This window comes from Artemia franciscana, chromosome 7, assembly GCF_032884065.1.
Source record: "Artemia franciscana chromosome 7, ASM3288406v1, whole genome shotgun sequence".
NCBI lineage: Eukaryota > Metazoa > Arthropoda > Branchiopoda > Anostraca > Artemiidae > Artemia > Artemia franciscana.
Window position 1 is genome coordinate 31734005 of NC_088869.1, and position 23651 is coordinate 31757655.

General features: G+C 33.5%; 1 protein-coding gene across 7 annotated transcripts in view; it reads left to right on the forward strand.

Annotated features, from left to right (window-relative positions):
• Positions 1-23651, forward strand: part of LOC136029164 (interleukin-1 receptor-associated kinase 4-like) — a 102428-nt gene that overhangs the window by 3069 nt on the left and 75708 nt on the right. For 5 of the 7 annotated variants that reach the window (XM_065707264.1, XM_065707265.1, XM_065707263.1 and 2 more), the window contains exons 2-7: positions 1515-1742; positions 7937-8106; positions 10525-10668; positions 12383-12572; positions 15323-15442; positions 17327-17441. In XM_065707264.1, the coding sequence (XP_065563336.1) occupies positions 1522-1742; positions 7937-8106; positions 10525-10668; positions 12383-12572; positions 15323-15442; positions 17327-17441 (960 nt within the window). In that variant the 5' untranslated portion in view covers positions 1515-1521. Of the gene's footprint in view, positions 1-1514; positions 1747-7936; positions 8107-10524; positions 10669-12382; positions 12573-15322; positions 15443-17326; positions 17442-23651 lie in introns of those variants that run through there. The other 2 variants (XM_065707267.1, XM_065707270.1) reach the window with 2 other exon arrangements.

Here is a 23651-nt window from a genome sequence, read left to right on the forward strand (position 1 = left end):
CTCCAAGGAAGCTCCCATTTCCCTTAAATCTTTTTTTGTGACTTCCTCTCATCATAATTAAGGATGACCTGCTCTCTGTTTAGCACTAAATGGTTGGCCTACATCTTCATGGACAAAATGATCTAAGTCACAAATGACATCACATAGGGTGGATTACAACCATAAATGATGTTACACTAAAATTTAAAAGAATAAAACTATGTAGTATATCCCTTGTGTTGGCATATTTAAATGACTCTGGTGATGAGTTCCCCAAGATTTGTTCTTAAATAGATATTTTAAACTTTTGGTTTCTATGGGCTGTGGTTTGCTCTTATGGCTTTTTACCATAGCAGTCCTAGAGCTAGCCTTACCATAGCTAGTGTTGTCTCTGATTTTTGTCTTGGTAACTTCTCTTGTTCTTTCCTTGATTTAAACAATATTTAGTATTAGGTTGCCATGAAGGGGGCAACCTTGATTAGGGTATATATTGCACACAAGAAAAAGCTGCCAGCTTAAAGAAGGAGCCCAAGTTTTTTTCAAATTCTCACCCATTTGTAGGTAGGTATATGTTTTAGGATTGTAATTTCTCCTCTGCCTTAATTGTTTTCCTTTTAGTATTAAAAGGAAATTTCAGTTAGTCTCAAGTCTCAGTTGCATTGTTTTCTGATGATATATGCAAGTTTGTTAATGTTTGCTGGTGAGCATCATTATCAGAGTTTTTGGGGCAATTAATTCTTACTATCTTGAATCATGAATTTTGTGTCCAAATGTGTTGATGAAATGCTAAACATCTTCTATGGTCAGTGCTGAAACTTTTTGTAAAGCTTTTCTGGAATGATACCCCATATACATAGATTCAAAGAAGAGTTTCAACAACAAGAATTCAAATAAACCTGTGCAATTTTTCCAGATGTGGGTAGCCTAAAATTTTTTGCTGCAAGGGTTGGGGGAATTATTGCCAGAAAATCGACCCATTTTTGTTGAAAAATTCAAAATGTAGTAGTTTGTACATTTTTCATTGTCTTTTGGGGAGTTGGGCCATCCCCTTGCTTGATTCATTTTACCCCTCCTCATAATTGCTCTAAGGTAATGACTGGTATTACTAGACTGTCATCTATTTTGCTCGAATGACAATTATTTGAATGGTAGAAATTTCAGTAGTAATGAGGAACTGAAATTGTATACAGTTTATTCTTTCATTGATAAAGTCCTATATTTGATTCGTAGGATGCTGTAATACTAATTAGAGGTGACATGGGTTCATTTAATTAAACTATACATATAGTTCACTATTGAACAGTTTGTTCAATCTATGAAAAGCTATCCTTTACTTTCTTTTAGAATGGCACAACTTAGTTGTCATTTCTGTATAGTGCATTTTCCTTCCATAATGCTTTTGTATTTGGCTAACTCAAAATTAATTCCAATAAAAAAAATAAGAGATTTATTCATCTATATGGATTGTTTCTATTATATTTTGCAGGAATCTCCTAAACTTATGTATTATTTTCATTAAAGTATTTTTCTCTTAGAAAACTAATGTTTGACATAAGTGAAGAAACAGAATTGAGGAATTTGCCAGATTCTGTTAAATGTACTCTTGGCAAGCTTCTTGATAAGGAAGGTATCTATCATTATCATGGAACAACTGGGACCCAGGAAGAGTGGAAGACATTGATGGCCCATATTCCTGAGTTTATGCCTGTTACATCTGATAATCTGATTCATGGGAAAAGAAAATATAAAATTGAACACATTCAGTATGTAAGATTCTTTATTATATAACAAAATTAGGCTGCAACCTCATGTTTTTAAAGAACATACCTAGAACAAATTTATGGCGTCTAGATTCCCCCCCCTCCAAAATAAAAAAAAAGATATGAAAATTTTGGTTCATTAAATATTTATGCCCTGACAAGGAATTTTATTCTTAGAACCCTCCCCCTAAATGGGTTAAACTTAATTTTCATTATGGCCCATTTTTATTGATTATTCACTTAGAATGTTGCCTTCATGCATGATTTTGCTTCTTGTTGGACTTGCTATCTATATCAGACCAATCACTAAATTATACTACCTCTCTTGTTTGTATTCTTATAGTGCAAACTTTGAGGACTGAAATATTCTATGTTTCATGCTTACAGATAGATTTGTGCAAATGTAGATTATTTCCTCTACTGTTCATGCAATTGTTGCTGTATTGGAAGGGCCTACTGACCATTAGGAGAAAGTTTGTCAGAACTTAAAATTCCTATCAACAAATTCATGTAGTCTCCTAGGCCTTTTCAGGCCAAAGGCTTGAATGTTTTGAATGTATTTTATGCATTTTGAAGCTTGTCTATCTTCATTATTGCCATATATATGAATATATTTATATATTCATATATATATATATATATATATGTATATATATATATATATATACTAGCTGTCGGGGTGGAGCTTCGCGCCACCCCAACATCTAGTTGGTGGGGGCGCTTCGCGCCCCCCAAGCCCCCCCGCGCGCGTAAGTCGTTACGCGCCATATTAGTTACGCACCATTGTAGTTGTGTCCCTGTGTCCCACCTGTGAGTATATATATATATATATATATATATATATATATATATATATATATATATATATATATATATATATATATATATATATATATATACATATATATATACTCACAGGTGGGACACAGGGACACAACTAAAATGGTGCGTAACTAATATGGCGCGTAACGACTTACGCGCGCGGGGGGGCTTGGGGGGCGCGAAGCGTCCCCACCAACTAGATGTTGGGGTGGCGCGAAGCTGTCCCATTGTCTATACATATAAATAGATTGTCAGGTTTACTGACTCTTGAACATGCAACATATAATTGTCCATGGGAAAAACAATCCGTATTCAGATCTATACCTCATTATTCGAATGATGTGTCCCTGTGTCCCGGTCGTCATTTATATTCCCTGTGTCCCGGTCGTCATTTGTGTCCCGGTGTCCCAGTTTGTAATTTCTCTTTGAGTGTCCCGGTCGTCATTTATATTCCCTGTGTCCCGGTCGTCATTTGTTTCCCGGTTTCCTGGTCTGTAATATCTATTCGAACAATCCCTGTGTCCCGGTCGTCATTTATATATCCCGCCTGTGCCTCCGGCGCCCCCGTTGTAGTTGTGTCCCTGTGTCCCGGTCGTCATTTATATTCCCTGTGTCCCGGTCGTGATTTGTGTCCGGGTTTCCCAGTCTGTGATTTCTCTTTGAGGTTCCCGGTCGTCATTTATATTCCCTGTGTCCCGGTCGTCATTTGTGTCCCGGTGTCCCGGTATGTAATTTCATCAGTTGACAAACATGACGTCAGTCGACAAACAACTTCACGACGCATACAGGTCAATCCTTAAAATGAAGTCAGTCGACAAACATGACGTCAGTCGACACACAAACATGACGTCACTCGACAGACACACACACACACAGACAACTTATTTATATATATATACTAGCTGTTGGGGTGGCGCTAGTTGGTGGGGCGCTTCGCGCCCCCCCAAGCCCCCCCGCGCGCGTAAGTCGTTACGCGCCATATTAGTTATGCGCCATTATAGTTGTGTCCCTGTGTCCCACCTGTGAATATAGATAGATTTATATATGTGTTTCAAACTACGTAAAAATTGCGAATAAACAACATTCTTGGCTTTCCCATTGTCTGTGCATATACAAAGCCGTATGTACTAATAATGACGTCATATGCAAACGCTCTTTTTACAAACAAACAAACATGCATCCATACAACTCGTTTTTATATAGATAGATAGATAGATAGATACAATACAAATTAACTGCGTAAAACTTGCGAATATACAACATTCTTCGCTGTCCAATTGTCGCTGCATATAAATACATTGTCAGGTTTACCGACCCTCGAACATGCAACGTACAATTGTCCATGGGAAAAACAATCAGTATTAAGATCTATACCACATTTTTCTAATGATTGACCTTGAGCTTTGTTAATGGTGATTGCAAATGCTAATCGAATTGGGAATTGCAATCTTTTAATTGAAAAAGCAGATCCGTTGGAATCATGGGAATGCGAGGAATAAGAACAGCCTCACCCTCAAAAGGCCCTGTCAAGATTGTGGCCTCTATTAGGTTTTCCATTGTTTTTTTTACGGCAAGTCGAGTGCCATTGCAAAGCTTTGGTGGGTTTATATTTCTTAAAAGTATTATTGGTACGCCTATTTTTAGTTGTAGCACGTGTGGTGGAAACCCTGAAAGATCCATGGAATTTAAAAATTCAGATGGATAATTAACCGCTTCATTTGGTTCCAAAACTGTGTCGACTGACTTGTAAAGGACTGCCTGGTCTCGAATCTTGGTCAAAACAATATTGTTGATTTCGTGGACGTCTATATTTTTGGGTGCGAGAATCGCTCTTTCACTTAGCCATTTATTATTTTTATAATTTTTTAGAATATTCAGAAATACTTTTTCAATCAATTCATTTTTGGATGTCACTAAATTACAGAAATCAGCAGGTAGTTGTATACTTCCTGAAATTGAGTCTACTGGGAGCTTTCCGTTTCCAATTGTCAGCAATTGATCTGAAAATGTTTGACCAGAGTCATCGTTTTGCAATCGGACACGCATATTTGTAGTTAATTTTAATATTTTTACGTGTGCCCATAAATTAGAATTTTTCAGGCAAGCATTCATTCGTCTTCAATGGCTCTGGTGGTGCAGCCAATAGAGGAAGTTTAACTTTTCCTGAGGCGCAACACATTCCCATTGTTTCACCATTGAATTTCAAGGCCTTGCAATAGGGACAAATTTTAGACATTGTCCCGATTTGAACACATCTACTCAAGCTATAATCATCGACTGGGTTGTACCTGAATGCCAGGCGATAACTTTCAGGTTGCTCTGATTCCTCGGCACGCTTTCTTTTCTTACTTTCTCTATCAGCAGCAAGCCTGATTTCTTGCTGTTCTTGTGATTCCTCGGCACGCTTTCTTTTCTTACTTTCTCTATCAGCAGCAAGCCTGATTTCTTGCTGTTCTTGTAATTCCTCGGCACGCCTTCTTTTTTCACTTTCTCTTTTAGCAGCAAGTCTGCTTCCGCGTTGCTCTGGTAGTTCCTCGGCACGCTTTCTGTTCTTTTTTTCTCTATCAGCCTCAAGCCTGTTTCCTTGCTGTTCTTTTGATTCCTCGGCACGCTTTCTGTTCTTTCTTTCTCTATCAGCCTCAAGCCTGTTTCCTTGCTGTTCTTTTGATTCCTCGGCACGCTTTCTGTTCTTTCTTTCTCTATCAGCCTCAAGCCTGTTTCCTTGCTGTTCTTTTGATTCCTCGGCACGCTTTCTTTTCTGACTTTCTCTATCAGCAGCAAGTTTTTTGGCATAGACTCTTTGAGCATCTTCATCGGCTTTTGCCATGGTAAGTTCATCAGTCATTGTAAACTTAAACATTAATAGATTTCTACGTGAACATATGTCTTAAATATCTTGAATGACGTCACCGTCAAAGCAAAAATGACGACAACTAATTTCATGACGTCAGTCAACACAGAAATATGACGTCACCTGATCCACAGACAGACACACAGACAGACAACTTATTTTTATATAGATAATAGATAGATAGATATAGACATATATATATATATATATATATATATATTATATATTTATATATAAATATATATATTTGCTGGTTTATAAAATACATCTGTAAATGAACTCTTTCTAAATAACAGTTTAGTGGTTTTCATTACTGTTGTCTAATATGATATGTATCTCTTGTCTGATGCACAGGCACATATGGTGTGCGTAGCTAAGTATTTATTATTTTTTTTTGTCCTTTGAATTCCATTGCAATAAAAGGTTTGAAAAGGACCAAATGCACCAGCACAGTTTTAAATCTTCTTTTATAACTTGTGTTAATATGATAAACATTAACTATATTTGAGTGCTGTGTCTAACATTTATATCAATTTAGTTTTTTTCATAGAACATGGAAATATAAACATTTCTTGATTTGGGTTCGAAGTTACCTACAAAGAAAGAGACAAATGTAAGGATGACATACGGTTTCTGGTTGCCTTTGGCACCGAGCAAGTTTCGAATCGTTAAACATTAACTGTATCTCAGTGTTTTGTCGAACATTTATATCAATTTAGTTTTTTTTCATAGAAAATGGAAATGTAAGGATGACATACGTTTTCTGGTTGCCTTTGGCACATAGCAAGTTTCGAATCGTTAAACATTAACTATATTTGAGTGTTGTGTCTAGTATTTTTTATCAATTTAGTTTTTTTTCATAGAAACTGGAAATATAAAGGAAGAGGGGGGAACAAGCCACCAGTCCTAACCTCACCCAAATGCTATGGTATTTACAATTATTTTCATAACAATCACTTATCTTTTTCTGTTTTGATAGATCCCCCCCACAAACACACACACACAAGCATCATAGTGTTAAATATGGTCATTTAGGCCCCTTGCCTAGATAGGCTACTTATCAGATCAATGGCCTTTTGTTCTTTTTATAATTTATCATCTTCCTTCCTTTCCTTTTTCTTTTACCTAACCTTAATTCACACTTCGGAGTGAAATAATGTCAAATGTTGGATCTGTTCCGCTCCGTTGTTGAGATGGCGGTCAAAACATTTTATACAAAATGTAAAAGAACAGGGTTATGACTGTGTTTACGGCCCAGTGACACGTCGTCCGACTGAGAGTGTGCTAGGATAGTGCAATTTAAGATCCATTGGTAACAGTGACCACAGATGGGTATGATCAAGGGGGCCATTCTTCTGTAGTTTAAAGTAGACACCGTCGCACAACCTCAATTTCCGACAGAGTATGCGAGTTGGCTGGGTATGACAAGCAGCGTCAGCATTCTAACACAATTTTTTATTATATACGTATACATGAATCACTATTTATGAGTCACAGTTGATGAGCAGCTCCAATTGTATCTTGAAGATTTGGCTTCCCATTCTTGTCGAGTCTCCTTTTAAAAACTTCTGCTGGTGTTGAAGACACTGCCTCCTCGTTTAAACGGTTCCAATCATTGACGACCCTTTGGCTAAAGAAATCTTGTCTGATTCAACAGTTAACTCTGGGCTTATGAGGCTTCTTAGAATGATCTCGTGTTTGTCTTTCGTTGGGTAGCTGGGTAAAGAGCTTATTTTGGGGTTGGTTGACAAATTTGTTTGTGATTAGCATGTCACTCCGCTTGCGTCAGAAGGTCAAAGATGAGAGTTTTAGGTTAGATAGCCTTTCACTATAGATTTCACCTTTGTAAAAAGAACCAGCGAGGCAGGTTCCAAAGTCAAGAACCGGTCTTACAATCGTCTTGTATAGCTTCAAGAAGATTCCATGTGATCGGCTAGTAAGTGTTCTTTTAGTAAGTCCAAGGCTAGAATTTGCATTGGAAACAGTTTGTGCAGAGTATTCATTGAAAAGAAAGTTTCTTATTTAATCGTTCTACAAGGTCCTGACTCGTCATGACCCAGAACCCGCTACATTTTCGCCCTCTTTTGGTTCTGGACTTTGATTTGAAACACTTGTTCTTATTTAAATTTTACCTTGTTTAGAGACAGATTTTGTCCTTAAATGAAGAGGCCTAAATTTATCAATTTCATAGGTGGCAGTCTACTTCCTCTTAGTATACTTGGCATGTTGGTGTGGAATTTGAATCTTCAAATTTGTCAAATCAGTTTTTCCTACTTAGGCTTTTGCTTTTAAATTATGTATGAAATTTAAGCATCTTCATTTGAATAAATCTCATGTTATTTATTCTGCTCTCTATTCATAGGAGTATTGATGAGAAGTGACTTTAAGTTCGGCTATGAAATAGAACAGCTAGTCCTGGATATTTTTCATTCAAAAATACTTCAAATCTAGAGTGTATTCCGGCTTCTTTCACATGCAGTTTTTCAGTAGAGTTCATTTGTTTAATTTATCTTTCTCCATTTAGGATGATTGAAGAAGAGAGCAGGCGTCGAGGTGTGCCTCCATTTAAGCTTCTCTTGGGAGAATGGGGAACAAGTGGCAGAAAGAGACCAAAAGTGGGGGATCTTGCTCTATTGATGAGGGCCCTAGATATGCATAGAGCAGCATCTTATATAACACGAGAGTTATTGAAATGTACGTTTTGTTTTTATTTGTATAATTTAGATGTCAAAATGACAATGAACCTAAACATAAAATAAAATTAACTTCACCTTCGATGTTGGAAGAATAAACTCTTTAAATTAACTGTCAGGTCTTTTCACCGAACCATTTCTCTAAACCAACATATAAAAATAAGTCCTTGGTTGGGCTGACTTACCGATCTATAAAACGAAATAATTCTTACTTGGATATGCTTGAACTATTGAAATCCTTAATATAAAAAGAAATTGAATTTTTTTCTGAAACAATAAGTAATATATTGTTTTAACTGGGCAATTCTTACAGTATATTTAATAACTTTTGTTTTGCTTTAGGCAATTCATCTCTTGAAACCAATGCAGGAATTTTAGTTTGACCTTACAAAAATCGGTTTTGAGGATCGTGTAAAAAGGGTCTTATGCATACAGATTTATTTTTAGTTCAGTGAGGTAAATATGTAAGCCTGTGTCTATTTATCATTAAAGTGCTTAAATAACTGCTCAAAGTTATTAAAAATAGATAATTAAAGCACTTCTAAGGTCCTTGAATAAGTTATGGCTCTTTCTTAAAAGATGACATTTGCAGCACTTTTGTCAATAAAGTTTCAAATGATGATGCATCTTAAAGGAAATACGAGTATATAACCTTGCATGTTGTACACTATTGCGTAATTTTTTTTTTTTTTTATTGGTTTTGAAAATGTCTAGTCTTGTGCAAAATCAAGTGCACTCATAAGGAATTTTATTAAAATAGTTTATTCAGAAGAAATAGGCAGTCGAAGCACACGGAATTCATTTTGAGACCTGCGGTGGCAATGTGCTCTGTCAGCGACGACGTTCAGAAAATGGTTCCGACACATCAAAAATAACGAGCTTGAGGATAAAGAGTGCTCTTGCAGAACTTCGAAAAATTTATATGCAGATGAGCCAACGGTTTCAGAACACTTTAAAGCAATAGGAATGATCTAGAAGCAAGGATACTGGGCGCCATATAAGGTGAAGCCAAGAAACGTTGAATGTTTTTTTTCACACGAGGGCAACTTCTCTGACTGCTTCTGTGGAGCGGCCACATGTTGCAAAATCCTTGAAAAACTTCCATGGAACGGTTAAATTGAAATTTATACCTCACCTGTAGTATTCACCAGACGTAGCCCCTTCCGAGCATCACTTGTCATGTTTAATGGTGAATGACTTGGCTGAGCAGTACTTTCATTCTTTAAAAAAATACAAGAAATAGATCGATCCTTGGATTGCCTCAAAACAGGTATCGCTCTTCCTATTTGGAATTCATGGACTGCCATAAATATGTGAAAAAGTTGTCTCTAGTGATAGGCAATACTTTAGGTGAAATGTTGTTTACCTTGCATTTTAGATACTGTAAAGCATTTATTTTGAAAAAAAAACACACTGAAAATTTATTCATATACCTTTTATTAAATAATATACCTTTTATTTCCTTTCTTCAGAAGGAGACACGCTAGAACAAAAAGAGACACATTTTTAGATTGCTAATTTTATGCTCGTTTTCATGGTTTGGTTTGTGTTTTTGACAATTCAACCCGGCATCCCTCTAATGGTCTCATTCAGCCGTAGGCTATGTAGAAAAAAGTAGTATAATTGTTGATGAAAACTGATTCATAAACAGATAAATAGGGGGGGGGGAAAGGGAAATACGATTCCTTGATACTTCTTGCGTATAAAAAAAAAGAATTCCCTAGTTTTTTTGGTTAGTTTCTTTGTGTAACCTGGGAATATATGACACCATTCGAGGCTAGAGTCCAAGATAGACCATTATGTTGCTTAGGGCTAGGCTGGTTGAAGTAACTTCCAGCTACGGAGGTTGGGGAAGAATTGTCAAAAATGTGAATCAAACCATGAAAATAAGCATAAAATTACCATTTTAAAATGTGTCTATTTTGCTCTGGCATGTCTTCTTCTGAAGAGGTTCAATTCTTAACCTTTAACAGACTGAATCTATAAAATAATAGTTCTGTAGAGGTGGAATTTTTAAAGTTTTGTTTTTATGAGTCTATGGTGAACTCTATCGAGCTCGCTTAGTAGCTGCAATAAACAAATCTCCAATCCTAAAATATGTATAGTTGAAGTGCTCCCAGACCGATTCATTTTGTGCCCTAACTAGATTTTCTCTTTTGATTTGATAATAAATTCCTGGTGCCATGTCTGATTGCCAATATGCAAAGGGCTTGAGGCTTCAGGGGGGGGGATGGATTTTTCTTTCTAGCTAAAGGAATCTTATGACTAAAAAACCTACCATTTATAATCCAAAGTATGCAGATTCTCACACCATTCCATAGAGCTTTTTGAAAGTTTCCTAACTGTTCTCAGATGCGCTATATAGATGACTCTGTCCTTCTGTTCTTCGTAATAATTTTCTAATTATTTTATGTCATAGATGATAATCCGCCTGAAACAGAAGACGAACTTGAAAAGGTGATGCTTAATCTTGAAGGATTTGAGCCCCAGTTTACTGATCTTAGCATCAGCGAAGCAACAAAATATATCCTAGAAGAAGATGAAATTGACATTGAATCTAATTGTAAGTATTAAATTAGAAAGTTAGTTGTTGTGATTTAACTTTCATTAATCAGCAATTTTATATACTGGATATACACACTGAAGAATCATGTTTTTAGCTCGCGTTCTGTAACAAAGAAATAAAAATAAGAACATAGTTGTATCAAGTGTGAATCTATTAAGAAGAAAGTTAAACATACCACCTTAACACGAGTCCCTGAAGCAACATGAAAAAGAGTGAGTTTGTATATGAATCCTGTTGAAGTGGCAAAGACAAGGGAGTGTGTGAAAAAGACAATGTCATTGACAATATCAAAACACAATTTGTATATATTTAAAAGAGGCCTTACGCTAATTCTTCCCTCTCATCTGGTCTTTGTTTATTATAAGATTTAGTTTTTCTTTTTTTCTTATTATTATAAAGATACGTTAGGGATCAGCAAATAACTCAATAACTGAAGAAAGAGTCAGGGTAAGTGATATTCCGTTGCCTTGCATACTATTGATTTAAGAATTTAGCTTTTCTGATCTCCGTTGAAATGTTTAATTGGAACTGGATTATTATTTTTGTTTCAAACAGGATAGAACCTCCCGAACCAACTTGTTTCTGAATCTGAACCGGTTTTCCAGCTAATGAAAGTGCTGACTTAAAAGTCAGTCATGTAATCAAGCCAATATATTTTTTTTGTAAGATTTGACTCATAATTTTCAATATCACGGCTGATTCTTGTAGCTTTTTGGAGTTCCACCCCCTCCCTCATGGCACTTCGAGAAATAATTTCTTACTATATTTGCGCCTTCTTTGAAATCTTGAACTATTTTATGAAATCCAATCCACATGTAGAATTGGTTGAGATCCGGCATATCTAACCAGATACGTGCGTAGTTAGGTATATGCGTAAATTGTATAACTCTATGTATAACAGGTATAACTCTCTTCATTCTTATGAATTTTTTTGGACTAAGCCTGCAATATTGGTGCTACCGATGATAACTCCCTTCTTACGACAAGAGCAACTTTGTGTGAAACACTAAATATAATAGTGATATGGTTACCGACACAAAACGGGGTACATGGGAACTTGGGGACCCTAATCTCAATTAGCCTCCCTTCTTATAGTTCAGTTGTGGCTGTGGCCTCTCTTGTCCCACGTCTTGATTAGCCCTACTCCATTTCCCGAAAAATTTTCTGGCCAAAATTTAACAAATTTTTAATTATTAACAAAATCATTTTTAATTTATTAATTAATTAATAATTTGTTAATCTATTATATAAACTAGTTAATTATTATTAATTATTTTCATTTATTAACTGCAGCCTCTATTTTATTTAATAAAAATGACATTAAAAAAATTACAAAATGATTATAACCGTTAAACTATTTATCCTAAATTTTGCGCTCCTAAAATTACTGTGCCCCTGGCAAGTGGCCACTCTGCCCCCTCCCGCTAAAACGGCTCCAATTACCTTGCCTTCATTTGCCGCCCTAAATTTTAATAAGCATATAAAGAGGCTGGCTAATAAAAACACTGTCATATTGGCACCATGGATATTACGCGGAGCAAACATAAATCGTAAATTGAACGTAAACTAGTAGAATTACATCAGTTTTTATTTATTTCAACTATCTCTAATATGTTGTTCAGGATTGCATTGAAATTCTTCTGGTTTGCTACTGTATTTTAGTTCTCCGTTTTCTAGCCTCGGCGATTATAATAATAATTATTTCCCTTAGATACCAATGTACCACTTGAATTATCACCAGCATTAATCAAAGAAATCACCGACAATTTCAACGAGAGAAGTTTCAAAGATGGTGGTCGGAAGATGGATGGACGTGGTTTATTTGGCTCTGTTTTTGTTGGTGTTGTACCCTCCAACACGGATGACAATATGATGCATAAACTACGAATTAAGAGCTTAAAGTAAGCGTTGAATTTACGTAGAGCATAGAATATGCTGTAGACTTACTAGTCAAATTTTGTTTTCATTTTTCGCTGGCTGAAACGATTCATCTTATTTTATAACCCATGACAAAGGTAAACAAATGACAAAACTAAAAGAGAAGAACAAACTAACATAGGAAAAACAAATCAACATAGGATAAGAACAAATATAGAGAAGAGCAAACAAACAAAACTAAAAGAAAAGATGGAAAAAGCAAACAAACATAAGAATCCTGGATTGCCAATATAAATCATAATATCAATTATTAATAATTACAATTATTGTCAGTAAATGTAAAATCAAATTTCATCATCAGCAGAAAAATCCGAGCAACCAATAGAGGGAACAGGCATGATGGAATTAAATTTGATATTGAAATTTGGGCATATATTACCACCTAAAAAATAATATTACCTCCCCCCCCCTAATATATGATCAAGACTCAGCTCCAGCTAAAGCTCTGTTCACCTTTTACAGAGGACTTGAAAAATCCTTTTTGTGGAATTTTTTTTTTCGTCTTTTTTTTTTAGCAAATACAGCTTTAAAAAATATTTGTGCCCCTATTGCAGATTTTTAAGTTGACTTTTAAATAAGTTAATTAAAAATATTCCTTATTGTCTGCAATGCAAAAAAAAAATAATCTGCAATAGGGGCACAAATAAATTTTTAAGCTGTATTTGCTAAAAAAAAAAAAAAAAAAAAAAAAAATAAAAAGACGAAAAACACAAAACAAAAATTCCACAAAGAGGATTTTTCAAGTCCTCTGTAAAAGGTGAACAAAGCTTTAGCTGGAGCTGAGTTTTGATCATATTTAGGGGGGGGGGGAATATTATTTTTTAGGTGGTAATATATGCCCAAATTTCAATATCAAATTTTAATCCCATCATGCCTGTTCCCTCTATTGGTTTCTCTGATTTTTCTGCTGATGATGAAATTTGATTTTACATTTACTGACAATAATTGTAATTATTAACAATTGATATTATGATTTATATTGGCAACCCAGGATTCTTATGTTACAGTTTGTTGATGTTTTTTTCTGTCCATAGATGTATTTAATCATATGATTTTCAAGACATTAGTCATCTTTATTAATTGTCTTAACAGACGAAGTACGTGCTAAAATGCTCAAGTCCTAAATGTATATAAACGTAGTATACTAATGTGTTGGAACTTGAACTCGCCAATTTTTTCATTTTTTTTTTATTATTTAGTTACAAAATTTTGCTCTACGACAATTTTGCTAATTTGCCTTATTGATTTTCATGGAAGTAGTCATCTTGAGTTAAAAAGTTCTGTGACCAAATTGGTTCAAGATTATACATGAAAAAAAAAATCTAACAACAAAAACAGAATTCAAGAGAAAAAAATCGGCTAATGAAAAGAAACAATAAGAGAGACGAATATATCGAGGAGGGCGTCCACCAAGCCGCCGGCAGTGCTAAATGATAATAACCACCAACCTTTCAAGAGAATGCGGTAAGCAAAAAAATTAACTTTGGAAATTAAGAAAATCTTACTAATTTTACTGCAAAATGGTGACTGAATTAGAAAAAGTATTACTGAGATTTGATTGGAACAACCTATTTGATTCTTACTTTTAAAATATAAGGGTGTGTTCTAATTCTCTTTCAATCAAATTACCGCATTCAGGTCATATAAAAACGTCCCCTACGAAGCCATTTTCTCTGGCGACTGAATTTGACAATCAAAAATTACAACAAAATGGATTTTGTTATCAAGACCGTGGTGGACCAGGGCTGAAAGAGGGATGGAAGAGGCATTTTGTATGTTTGGATGTGCCAATAGCAACGAATAGAATTTATGTACAATTAAATCATTTATAGTTAATTTAATGTATTTTTTTCTCTTTCGATTCATTTGCCGTTTTGATTTCAAGTAGTAAGGTGATTCGCCTTTTATTGATTTTTTCGCCTTCAGTATCGAGGTTGGCTCATTTAATTTCTCTATTTGTTAACTGTTGTAGTTGTTCATCATTGCTTAACGCTAAACACGGCTTAACACTAATGGCTTAACATTGCTTAACGCTAAACCCGGGTCGTTGTTCAAGTATTGCCTTTTCTTTCATTTTCCATTTTATTTACTCAAATTTACCTTGTTCAGTTTCTTTTTTTCAGGTTTTATCGTTTTTCGTTCACCCTTGGAGATAGTAAGACCAAAAAAATCTTTGCAACACATTTGTCTGTTCTGTCAAAATTCAATCATTAATGTCGTCTGAAATTATAAATCTGGGATGTATTGAAAATAGAATTTAATTTTTTTTTTTTTTTTTTTTTTTTTTTTTACGTGACGCATGGCTAGCGCTACTTATCTTACTTCTTAGTTTAGAAAATGGCTGAATTTCAAAGGCCCGTTTTTGAACCGGCTCATTTTCGAAACTCATTTTGAGGTGCGTTTTCAAAGCTAAAAAGAATCCAGGACCCTTTCTCTATTTTAAAATCTATCATTTTGAGCACAGGATTTTTTCTCATGATGGTATAATTAGTAATCACATCTACAGGCAAGTGAATAGGAATTCGGTGCTTCTTTCGAGATTTTTTTTTACAATGTTTCATTTATTATATTTGGTTAAAAAAAATTTATGCAATAAATTCTCTATGTTTATATCTTTATTGTGTGACTTATTTTACTGCGTAGAAAGTTTAAAGATGCTATATAGTTTATCTAAGGGTTTAATTGCTAAAATAGGACTTTTTTTCTTTTGTAGATATCAGCCATTCAGATATGAGGATAATACTACGAGGGTTGCTGTAAAACGACTCAAAGCTGGAACGGACAATGAATATACGAAGAAAATGTTCAACGCAGAAGTAAACGCTCTTAAGAGGTAAACTTTTTTACTGTGTTCTTCGTCAGGTTTCTGTATACCTGCTCCTGTATTGCAATACTTCTTTATATCGCTTTGTATCTGTTCAGATAATAAATCCATGGGTAGACAACAGCACAGTTGGTAATCTAAAGTTGTTTGGGACATGACAAATATGAGAAGAAACCAATAGCTTCTGTGAGACATAACACTGCAATACAACCTTATTTTCTAGCTATTTCAAAGGAAATCTATATAATAGATATTGCTTTTAAAATTGTTGTAACCATTATAACATTTTAGAACTTGTTTGTATATTTAATATGTTCTTACACGGAAAGGCTTCCACTAATAAGTGATGGGGTATAATCAACGGGAGGAAGTAACCGTTGGAAAGCATACAAAAATTTATCTAAATGGGTACCTGAAGAAATCTGGGGAAGGGAGGCAGGAAGGGGGTGTGAATGGACAGGATGGCTGGCCCCCAGCTCCCATTGCACTTCCTGGCTGAAGGGCCTTGAAACAGAGATCAGCACCGCCGGTGTGGACTTTAAGGGTCTAGTGCCGCATCCTTCATCTCTTTTTTACTTGATTCAAACTTCAAGCACAAGCTTGCAATTCACGAATCAGAGAATCAGTGAAAGATCACGTATCAGAGGAGTTACAATGAAGGAGCCATAGGTTTTATTATAGATTTCACAAAGCTTGAAATAAATTATTATTATTTCAACGCGTTGACAAGCCATAAAGTATAAGGTTTCCATCAAGCGGCAACCGTTCCATCTTAGTTGTTAAGAGTAAGACAACAAAGTTTTATTCAGCATTATGAAAGGCTTTGTATGGTTTTAAGTTCTATTGCTGATAAATCTTCGAAAGAACACCAATAAAACTGGAAAACACGTTTCTCTTGAAAAATGGAAAAATCTGGAACAAATTAAAACATTATTTGCAGTTTGCTACTATAGTAGCCTATTGATTGATTAGAGCAACACCTGGGTACCGTATAATACAGATTTATGCATTATTTAAAACAGTTAAATGTCTATTTAATGCAGTACTAAAGTTATCGAGGAGTTTTCTTTGTAGAGACATAGTTTGACGAGTTTACATTCCTTTAAGTCTTTTAATTACCCTTTTTTAACCGTCATTTATTGTATTTACTACACGTATCCTTGCTACTTTGATCAAATAAGAAGAAAAGTTTCACTTTTAAATGAAAATAAAGAAAATATCAAAATTAAATGTCTACAACTTATCCTATATATCACCTTTTTGGAAAGTGCAGCCCACCCCTGGAGGACTCTGGGGGATTAAGTCATCCTCAAATATATAGTTATTAGACTTTTCGGCTATATTGAACAAAATGACTATCTCAAAATTTGTTCGGGTGACTTGGAAAATGAGTGTGGGAGGGGGCCTAGTTGCCCTCAGATTTTTTTTGGTCACTTAAAAAGGGCACTCGAACTTTTAATTTTTGTTTGAATGAGCCCTCTTGCGATATTCTAGGACCTCTGGGTCGTTAAGATCACCCCTGGGAAAAAAAACAAAGACAAAATCAACACGCATCCATGATCTTTCTTCTGACAAATAAAAATATGAAATTCCACATTTTTGCAGATAGGAGCTTGAAACCTCTACAGTAGGGTTCTCTGATACGCTGAATCTGATGATACGCTGAATCATGAAGATTATATGACTTTTAGAGGGTTTTTCCCTCTTTTTTCGAAAAAACGCAAATTTTTTAAGACTTTTTCTCAGATTTTTTATGCATTTATTGGTATGAAAATTCAGTTTTTTTTAGTTTCGGTTACCATTGAGCCGGGTCACTCCTTACTTACAGTTTGGTGCGACGGACTGACGGACTGTTTGATACCTACTTTTATTAGTAATCTTTTTTCTGTGTAGGTTGGAACATATCAATATAATTCCTCTGCTCGGCTACAGCTTTGACGGACAACTGGGCAACATTGTATATCCTTTAATGATTAATGGATCACTGGATTATCGTCTTCTCTCCGAGGTGTGTGCCCTTAACATCTTTACTCTTTCAACACTAAGCCTAGTAATAGAACGATAGTTTAGTAAATTTAAAAAACAAATGTGGTAAACTTCTAGAAAAAGAAGATTTATTAATTGTAAAATTTTTTGTTTTAATTTTATTTTGTTCGGATTCTTAATTTCATTTTATTTTATTGTTTATTTTTGTTATTTAAGGGAGAGTAATTAGAAAGCAATAACTGTGATATGAGCATAAACAGGATTCATTAGTTAACAAAAAGAAAAAGCATTTTCAAATATGTATGGACATTTTTGTGTTTTTTAATAAAGGACTATAATAATGAAGATTTACTGTAAGAAATCTACATATATAAAAACAAGTTGTCTGTCTGTTATGTCTGTTATGCCAGATTATATGTTATCTATATATAAAAGAAAACAAACTAGAATGTAAAAACTGGAAATTGCATAAATATTTCGAAATATTTTGACAATAGATTAAAGTAATTCGAAAAAAGAAAAATGGTAAAAAACTAAAAAAAAATAAAAAGATAAAAAACTAAAAAGAAAAAAAACTAAAAAGGAAAAAAACTAAAAAAACGTTACGCCAGATTATTTCTTCTATATATATAAAAATAAGTTGTAGGAATTTTTGTGTTGAGAGTTCAAATGTAAAAACTGGGAATTGCATAAATATTTCGAAATATTTTGACAATAGATTAATGTAATTTGAAAACCTTAAAAAAGATACCTAAATTTTGAGGTTTATTATAAATTGTTGAGCTTTAGCAAGCTTGGCAAGTGGAGATTTCTCCAACTGTCAATGTTAGAATGAACACTGACAAACTGAAAAACATTGAAAAAGATAGAATGTTACCAAATCCTACAATGGCAGAAGAAACAGCCGAGGAAGCTGCTCAAAGAGTTAATGCCAAAAGGCTTACGGCTAAAGAACGCAAAACCGAGCTGTTAGATGAAGATCAACCTGGACAGCGAGAGTCAAAACGTATCAAAACTGAAAATGATAGCGATGATGATTGGGTTTGGGATTTTGACTTGGATAAGGTCATCAATGCCTACCAGATTTTAGTTATAAAAACAAAGGTTCGGCGATATGTATTTACGTCTGAAAAATAAAGAAGAAAAAAAAAACTGGAACTAAAAATGTAAAAACTGGGAGTTGCATAAATATTTCAATATATTTTGACAATAGATTAAAGTAATTCGAAAGCAATATAACAAATACCTAAAATGTTGAGATTTATTATAAATTTTTGAGCTTTAGCATGCTTGGCACGTGAAGATTTTCCAACTGTCAGTGTTAGAATGAACATTGACAAATTGAAAAACATTGAAAAGATAGAATATTACCAAATCCTACAATGGCGGAAGAAACAGCCGAGGAAGCTGCTCAAAGAGTTAATGCCAAAAGGCTTACGGCTAAAGAACGCAAAACCGAGCTGTTAGATGAAGATCAACCTGGACAGCGAGAGTCAAAACGTATCAAAACTGAAAATGATAGCGATGATGATTGGGTTTGGGATTTTGACTTGGATAAGGTCATCAATGCCTACCAGATTTCAGTTAAAAAAATAAAGGTTCGGCGATATGTATTTATGTCTGAGAAATAAAGAAGAAAAAGAAAACTGAAACTAAAAATGTAAAAACTGGGAATTGCATAAATATTTCAAAATATTTTGACAATAGATTAAAGTAATTCGAAAACCTTAAAACAGATACTTAAATTTGAGGTTTATTATGAGTTGTTGAGCTTTAGCATGCTTGGCACGTGAAGATTTTTCCAACTGTAAATGTTAGAATGAAGATTGACAAATTGAAAAACATTGAAAAAGATAGAATGTCACCAACTGAAAAAATAAAACTGAAAAAAGAAAAAAGGTAAAAAACTAAAAAAAGACTAGAAAGAAAAAAACTAAAAAAAGAAAAAAATAAAAAATAGAAAAAATTAAAAAAAAGAGAAACCTGAAAAGAAAAAACCTAAAAAATAAAAAAAGGTATAACAACTAAAAAGAAAAAAAACTATTAAAAAGCTAAAAACTAAAAAAAAAGAAAAAACTAAAAAAAAAAACTGGGAATTGCACAAATATTTCAATATATTTTGACAATAGATTAAAGTAATTCGAAAACCTTAAAACAAATACCCAAAAGTTTGAGGTTTACTATAAATTGTTGAGCTTTAGCATGCTTGGCACGTAAAGATTTTTCCAAGTGTCAATGTTAGAATGAACATTGACAAATTGAAGAAAATAAATGAATAAAAAGAAGAAACTAAAAAAAAAGAAAAACTAAAAAAGAAAAAACTAAAAAAGAAAATAACTAAAAAAGAAATTATATCTATATATATCTATAAAAATCAATTGTTTATATGCATGTTAATTTGTTTGTGGGTTTGCATTTGACGTCATTATAAGTATATAAGGCTTTGTATATGACGTCATTATAAGATGACACTACAGACCGGGACACCGGGACACAAATGACGACCGGAACACAGGGAATATAAATGACGACCGGGACACTTAAAGAGAAATTACAGACCGGGACACCGGGACACAAATGCCGACCGGGAAACCGGGACAGAGGGAATATAAATGACGAACGGGACACTCAAAGAGAAATTACAGACTAGGATACCGGGACACAAATGACGACCGGGACACAGGAAATATACATGACAACCAGGACACAGGGACACAACTACAACAGGGATATATAAATGAAGACGGTGACACAGGGAATGTTCGATTAGCAATCACCATCAACAAAGCTCAATGGCAATCGTTAGAAAAATGCGGTATAGATGCTGCCTACAATATGTGGGGGAAACAACTAATAATATATATAAAAGATTTTCTGGACATAAGACAACAGTTAATAATGAAAAAACTAATAACTATCTAGTTCAACATTGTAATAATGGTAAATGTTCCATATCAGATATAACTGTCACAATTTTAGAAAATTTAGAATTAGAAAATTTAAATAATGAAGAGAAGAATAATAGACTACGTAAACAGGAGGATTTCTGGATCCATACTCTTGGTACAGCTTATCCTTTTGGGCTAAATGATCGTGTAGCAAAATATGGTGACATGTCTCATGTTGTTGTTAAATGTATTGATGGTTTTATGGACCATCCTTCTTTTACTTGTCCTACTAAACGTAAAAAACGATCGAGAGGACATAGGAAAAATAATAGAAAAAATGAATTAGATATACATATGCTTTCTATAGATCTATGCCAGCTACTTGAATCTAGGGGTACGATTTCTGTAATAAAATGTCTAAATAATTTATCCAAGAGGAAGTTAATCAAACTTTTCTCGATTGTTAAGAATAATACAGCTCTTGATTATAATTTTAAAGTAATATGTGATACAATTTGCATTCTAACTAAAACAAAATTTATTTCAAAAAAGAAAAAGTTCGATAAGATTAGTAATAAGGATAACAGATTATATTTACCTATTAATTTTACTTGTAAGCAGATTGAAGATATTAATTTACCAGAAATTTTAAATCAGCGGCATGTGAAACAGGCCCTTCCTAGTAATTTGAATTATAATGATAGTCCAGTTTTAACTTATAAATTTTCAAAAACTATTGGGCAAATTATTTTTAATTATAATTTATTACTAAAAAGACTAGATAGTGATATAAATTGGAAACCTGTTTGTAATTGTAAGCAACTTGGCCCATTTGTAAATCCTACTTACAAACATGTTATAACAGGGGACTTGTCAATAATAAAGCAAGATGATCTTCAAATTATAATGAATAAAGGGGCTAATTTGCGTCTTTCTCATCATCTGAAACCATCGAGTGTTCTTGATGGCTTGGAAAATGATTTTGATTTATTTATTGATAAGTGGTGTAAGAAAGAGAATAAAAATAAAGAGAGTTTTCAAAGTTGGAAGAATTTAATTATTAGTAAAATAAGAAATAAAATATATTCTAACTTAAAAAATAGTAACACTAAATCATTATTTTATAATGCGAAGATTAAACAAGCAATTTCTAATCTAAAGAATGAATTTGTAATTGTGCCAGTGGATAAAGCTAATAATAATTTTGCCATAATTTGTCAGAAGCTGTATTGTGATATCTTAAAAAGGGAGTTATGCACAACTAATGTTTACGAAAAGGTAAATATAAAGGATGAGAATTTAATTGAAAAGACTGAAGAAATACTTTTTAAAAATTTTAATATCAAAATAAATGACAATGATAAAAAGTTCCCTTTCCTATATTGGACTGTAAAATTTCATAAGAATCCCCTTAAACCACGGTTTATTGCTGGAGCAGCTAAATGTCCAACCCGCATTGCTGCTACTGACCTCTCTTTAATTTTAAAGGAAATTGTAAATAAACTTAAAACCTATTGTTCTGGTTTAAAAAATTTCGAATTTTAATCCATATTGGAGTGTTAACAATTCACTGCAGGTGATAGATTCTTTAACAATGGTTTCAGCTAAAAGAATTGAGTCTTTCGATTTTGCGACAATGTATACTAATTTATCACTTAATGTAGTGTTAGATAATTTAAAAACTGTTATCAAGAAATCTTTCCTCTTATCTAGTAAAAGGTTCTTAAAAATAGACACTTATAATAAAAAAGCTATATGGACAAATTGCTTTAATACTACAGTTAACTTGAGATGTTACAGCTTGGATATGATTTTTGAGTTATTAGAATTTGTTTTATACAATACTTATAGAAGATTTGGGGGTGATTTGTACAAGCAAATTGTGGGAATTCCCATGGGGGGGGAATGCCAGCCCATTTATAGCTGACTTATTTTTAAGTCAACTAGAATATAAATATATGATGGATAAGAATAATCCAATTAATTTAAAACATGCTTTGTCAAATAATAAAAGATATTTAGATGATATTTTGGTCTTAAATTGTAAGGATTTCATTGATATTTCTAAAAATATATATCCATCAGAGCTTATTCTTGAGCCTAGTCATGGCGCTGGTCATGAAGATCATTTCTTAGATTTAAATATTAATATTTGTGATAATAATAAATTAAGTTTTAAAATGTATAATAAAACGGATGATTTTGATTTTGAAGTGATTAGTTTCCCATTCCCTGAAAGTAATATACACTCAAATATCACATATTCAGCGTTTTTCTCACAGTCACTTCGTTATGCAAGGATTTGTAGTAATTATATTGATTTTAAAAATAGATGTAAAATCTTAAGCCAAAAATTGATATCAAGAGGTTTTTCTGCAAATAAATTAACTTGGCAATTTAAAAAATTTAGTTTTCATTATAACGAACTTTTAAATAAATATCAAAAGAATTATCTAGAAATACTTAAAGAAATTTTCAACTAATTTCGGAGGTTCGAGAAATGTTGTCGCAGCGCCATTTATTTTGAATTGTGTTTCTAATTGAGCGGATTTTTAAAAATTAGCCACATGGTAAAGATGAATTCTATTATTGTTTAGTTCATTCAGGTTTTTTTCAATATGTTAATATTTGTGATTTGGTAAAAATTTATAATATTTTGTTTACCTATTGTTGCTAAAAAGAGGGATATATTAACAGGATAAGCTTGTTTTGGTTTTACTTGGTTGTTTTACATTTGCTGTTTTTTTTTTCTTTCATAGGCATGTATTTTGGGGTGATACCTGACACGGGGATGCCATGGATATTCTGTGGTAGCCACAACACTGTGCTGGGTAGAGAATTTAAAGTGGCGAAACCCTATATAGGCTAGTGTATTCTCCTGATGAGCCCTTGTGTTGGGTGTTGCCTCTGAATTATTTGTCCATATTATTTTTTCTATTGTTTGGTAAATGACGACTTATACTTATTGACGACATGACTGCCTGTCCATGGATTATTCTTTATGGTTGATTGTGTATGGCAATGCTGTTTGACCTATGTGATTGTTTGGATGAGTAGGGTTAAGGCCTCATTCAAGTGCTGGTCTATATTAATCACTAATTTAGGAAAACAGTCTTCCTTTTCTCCTTCTGTCTTTTTTTTTTGTGCTGTTGCATTGGTGATTTCTCTTTTCATGATATATATATATATATATATATATATATATATATATATATATATATATATATATATATATATATATATATATATATATATATATCACAGGTGTGACACAGGGACACAACTACAATGGCGCGTAACTAATATGGCGCGTAACGACTTACGTGCGCGGGGGGCTTGGGGGG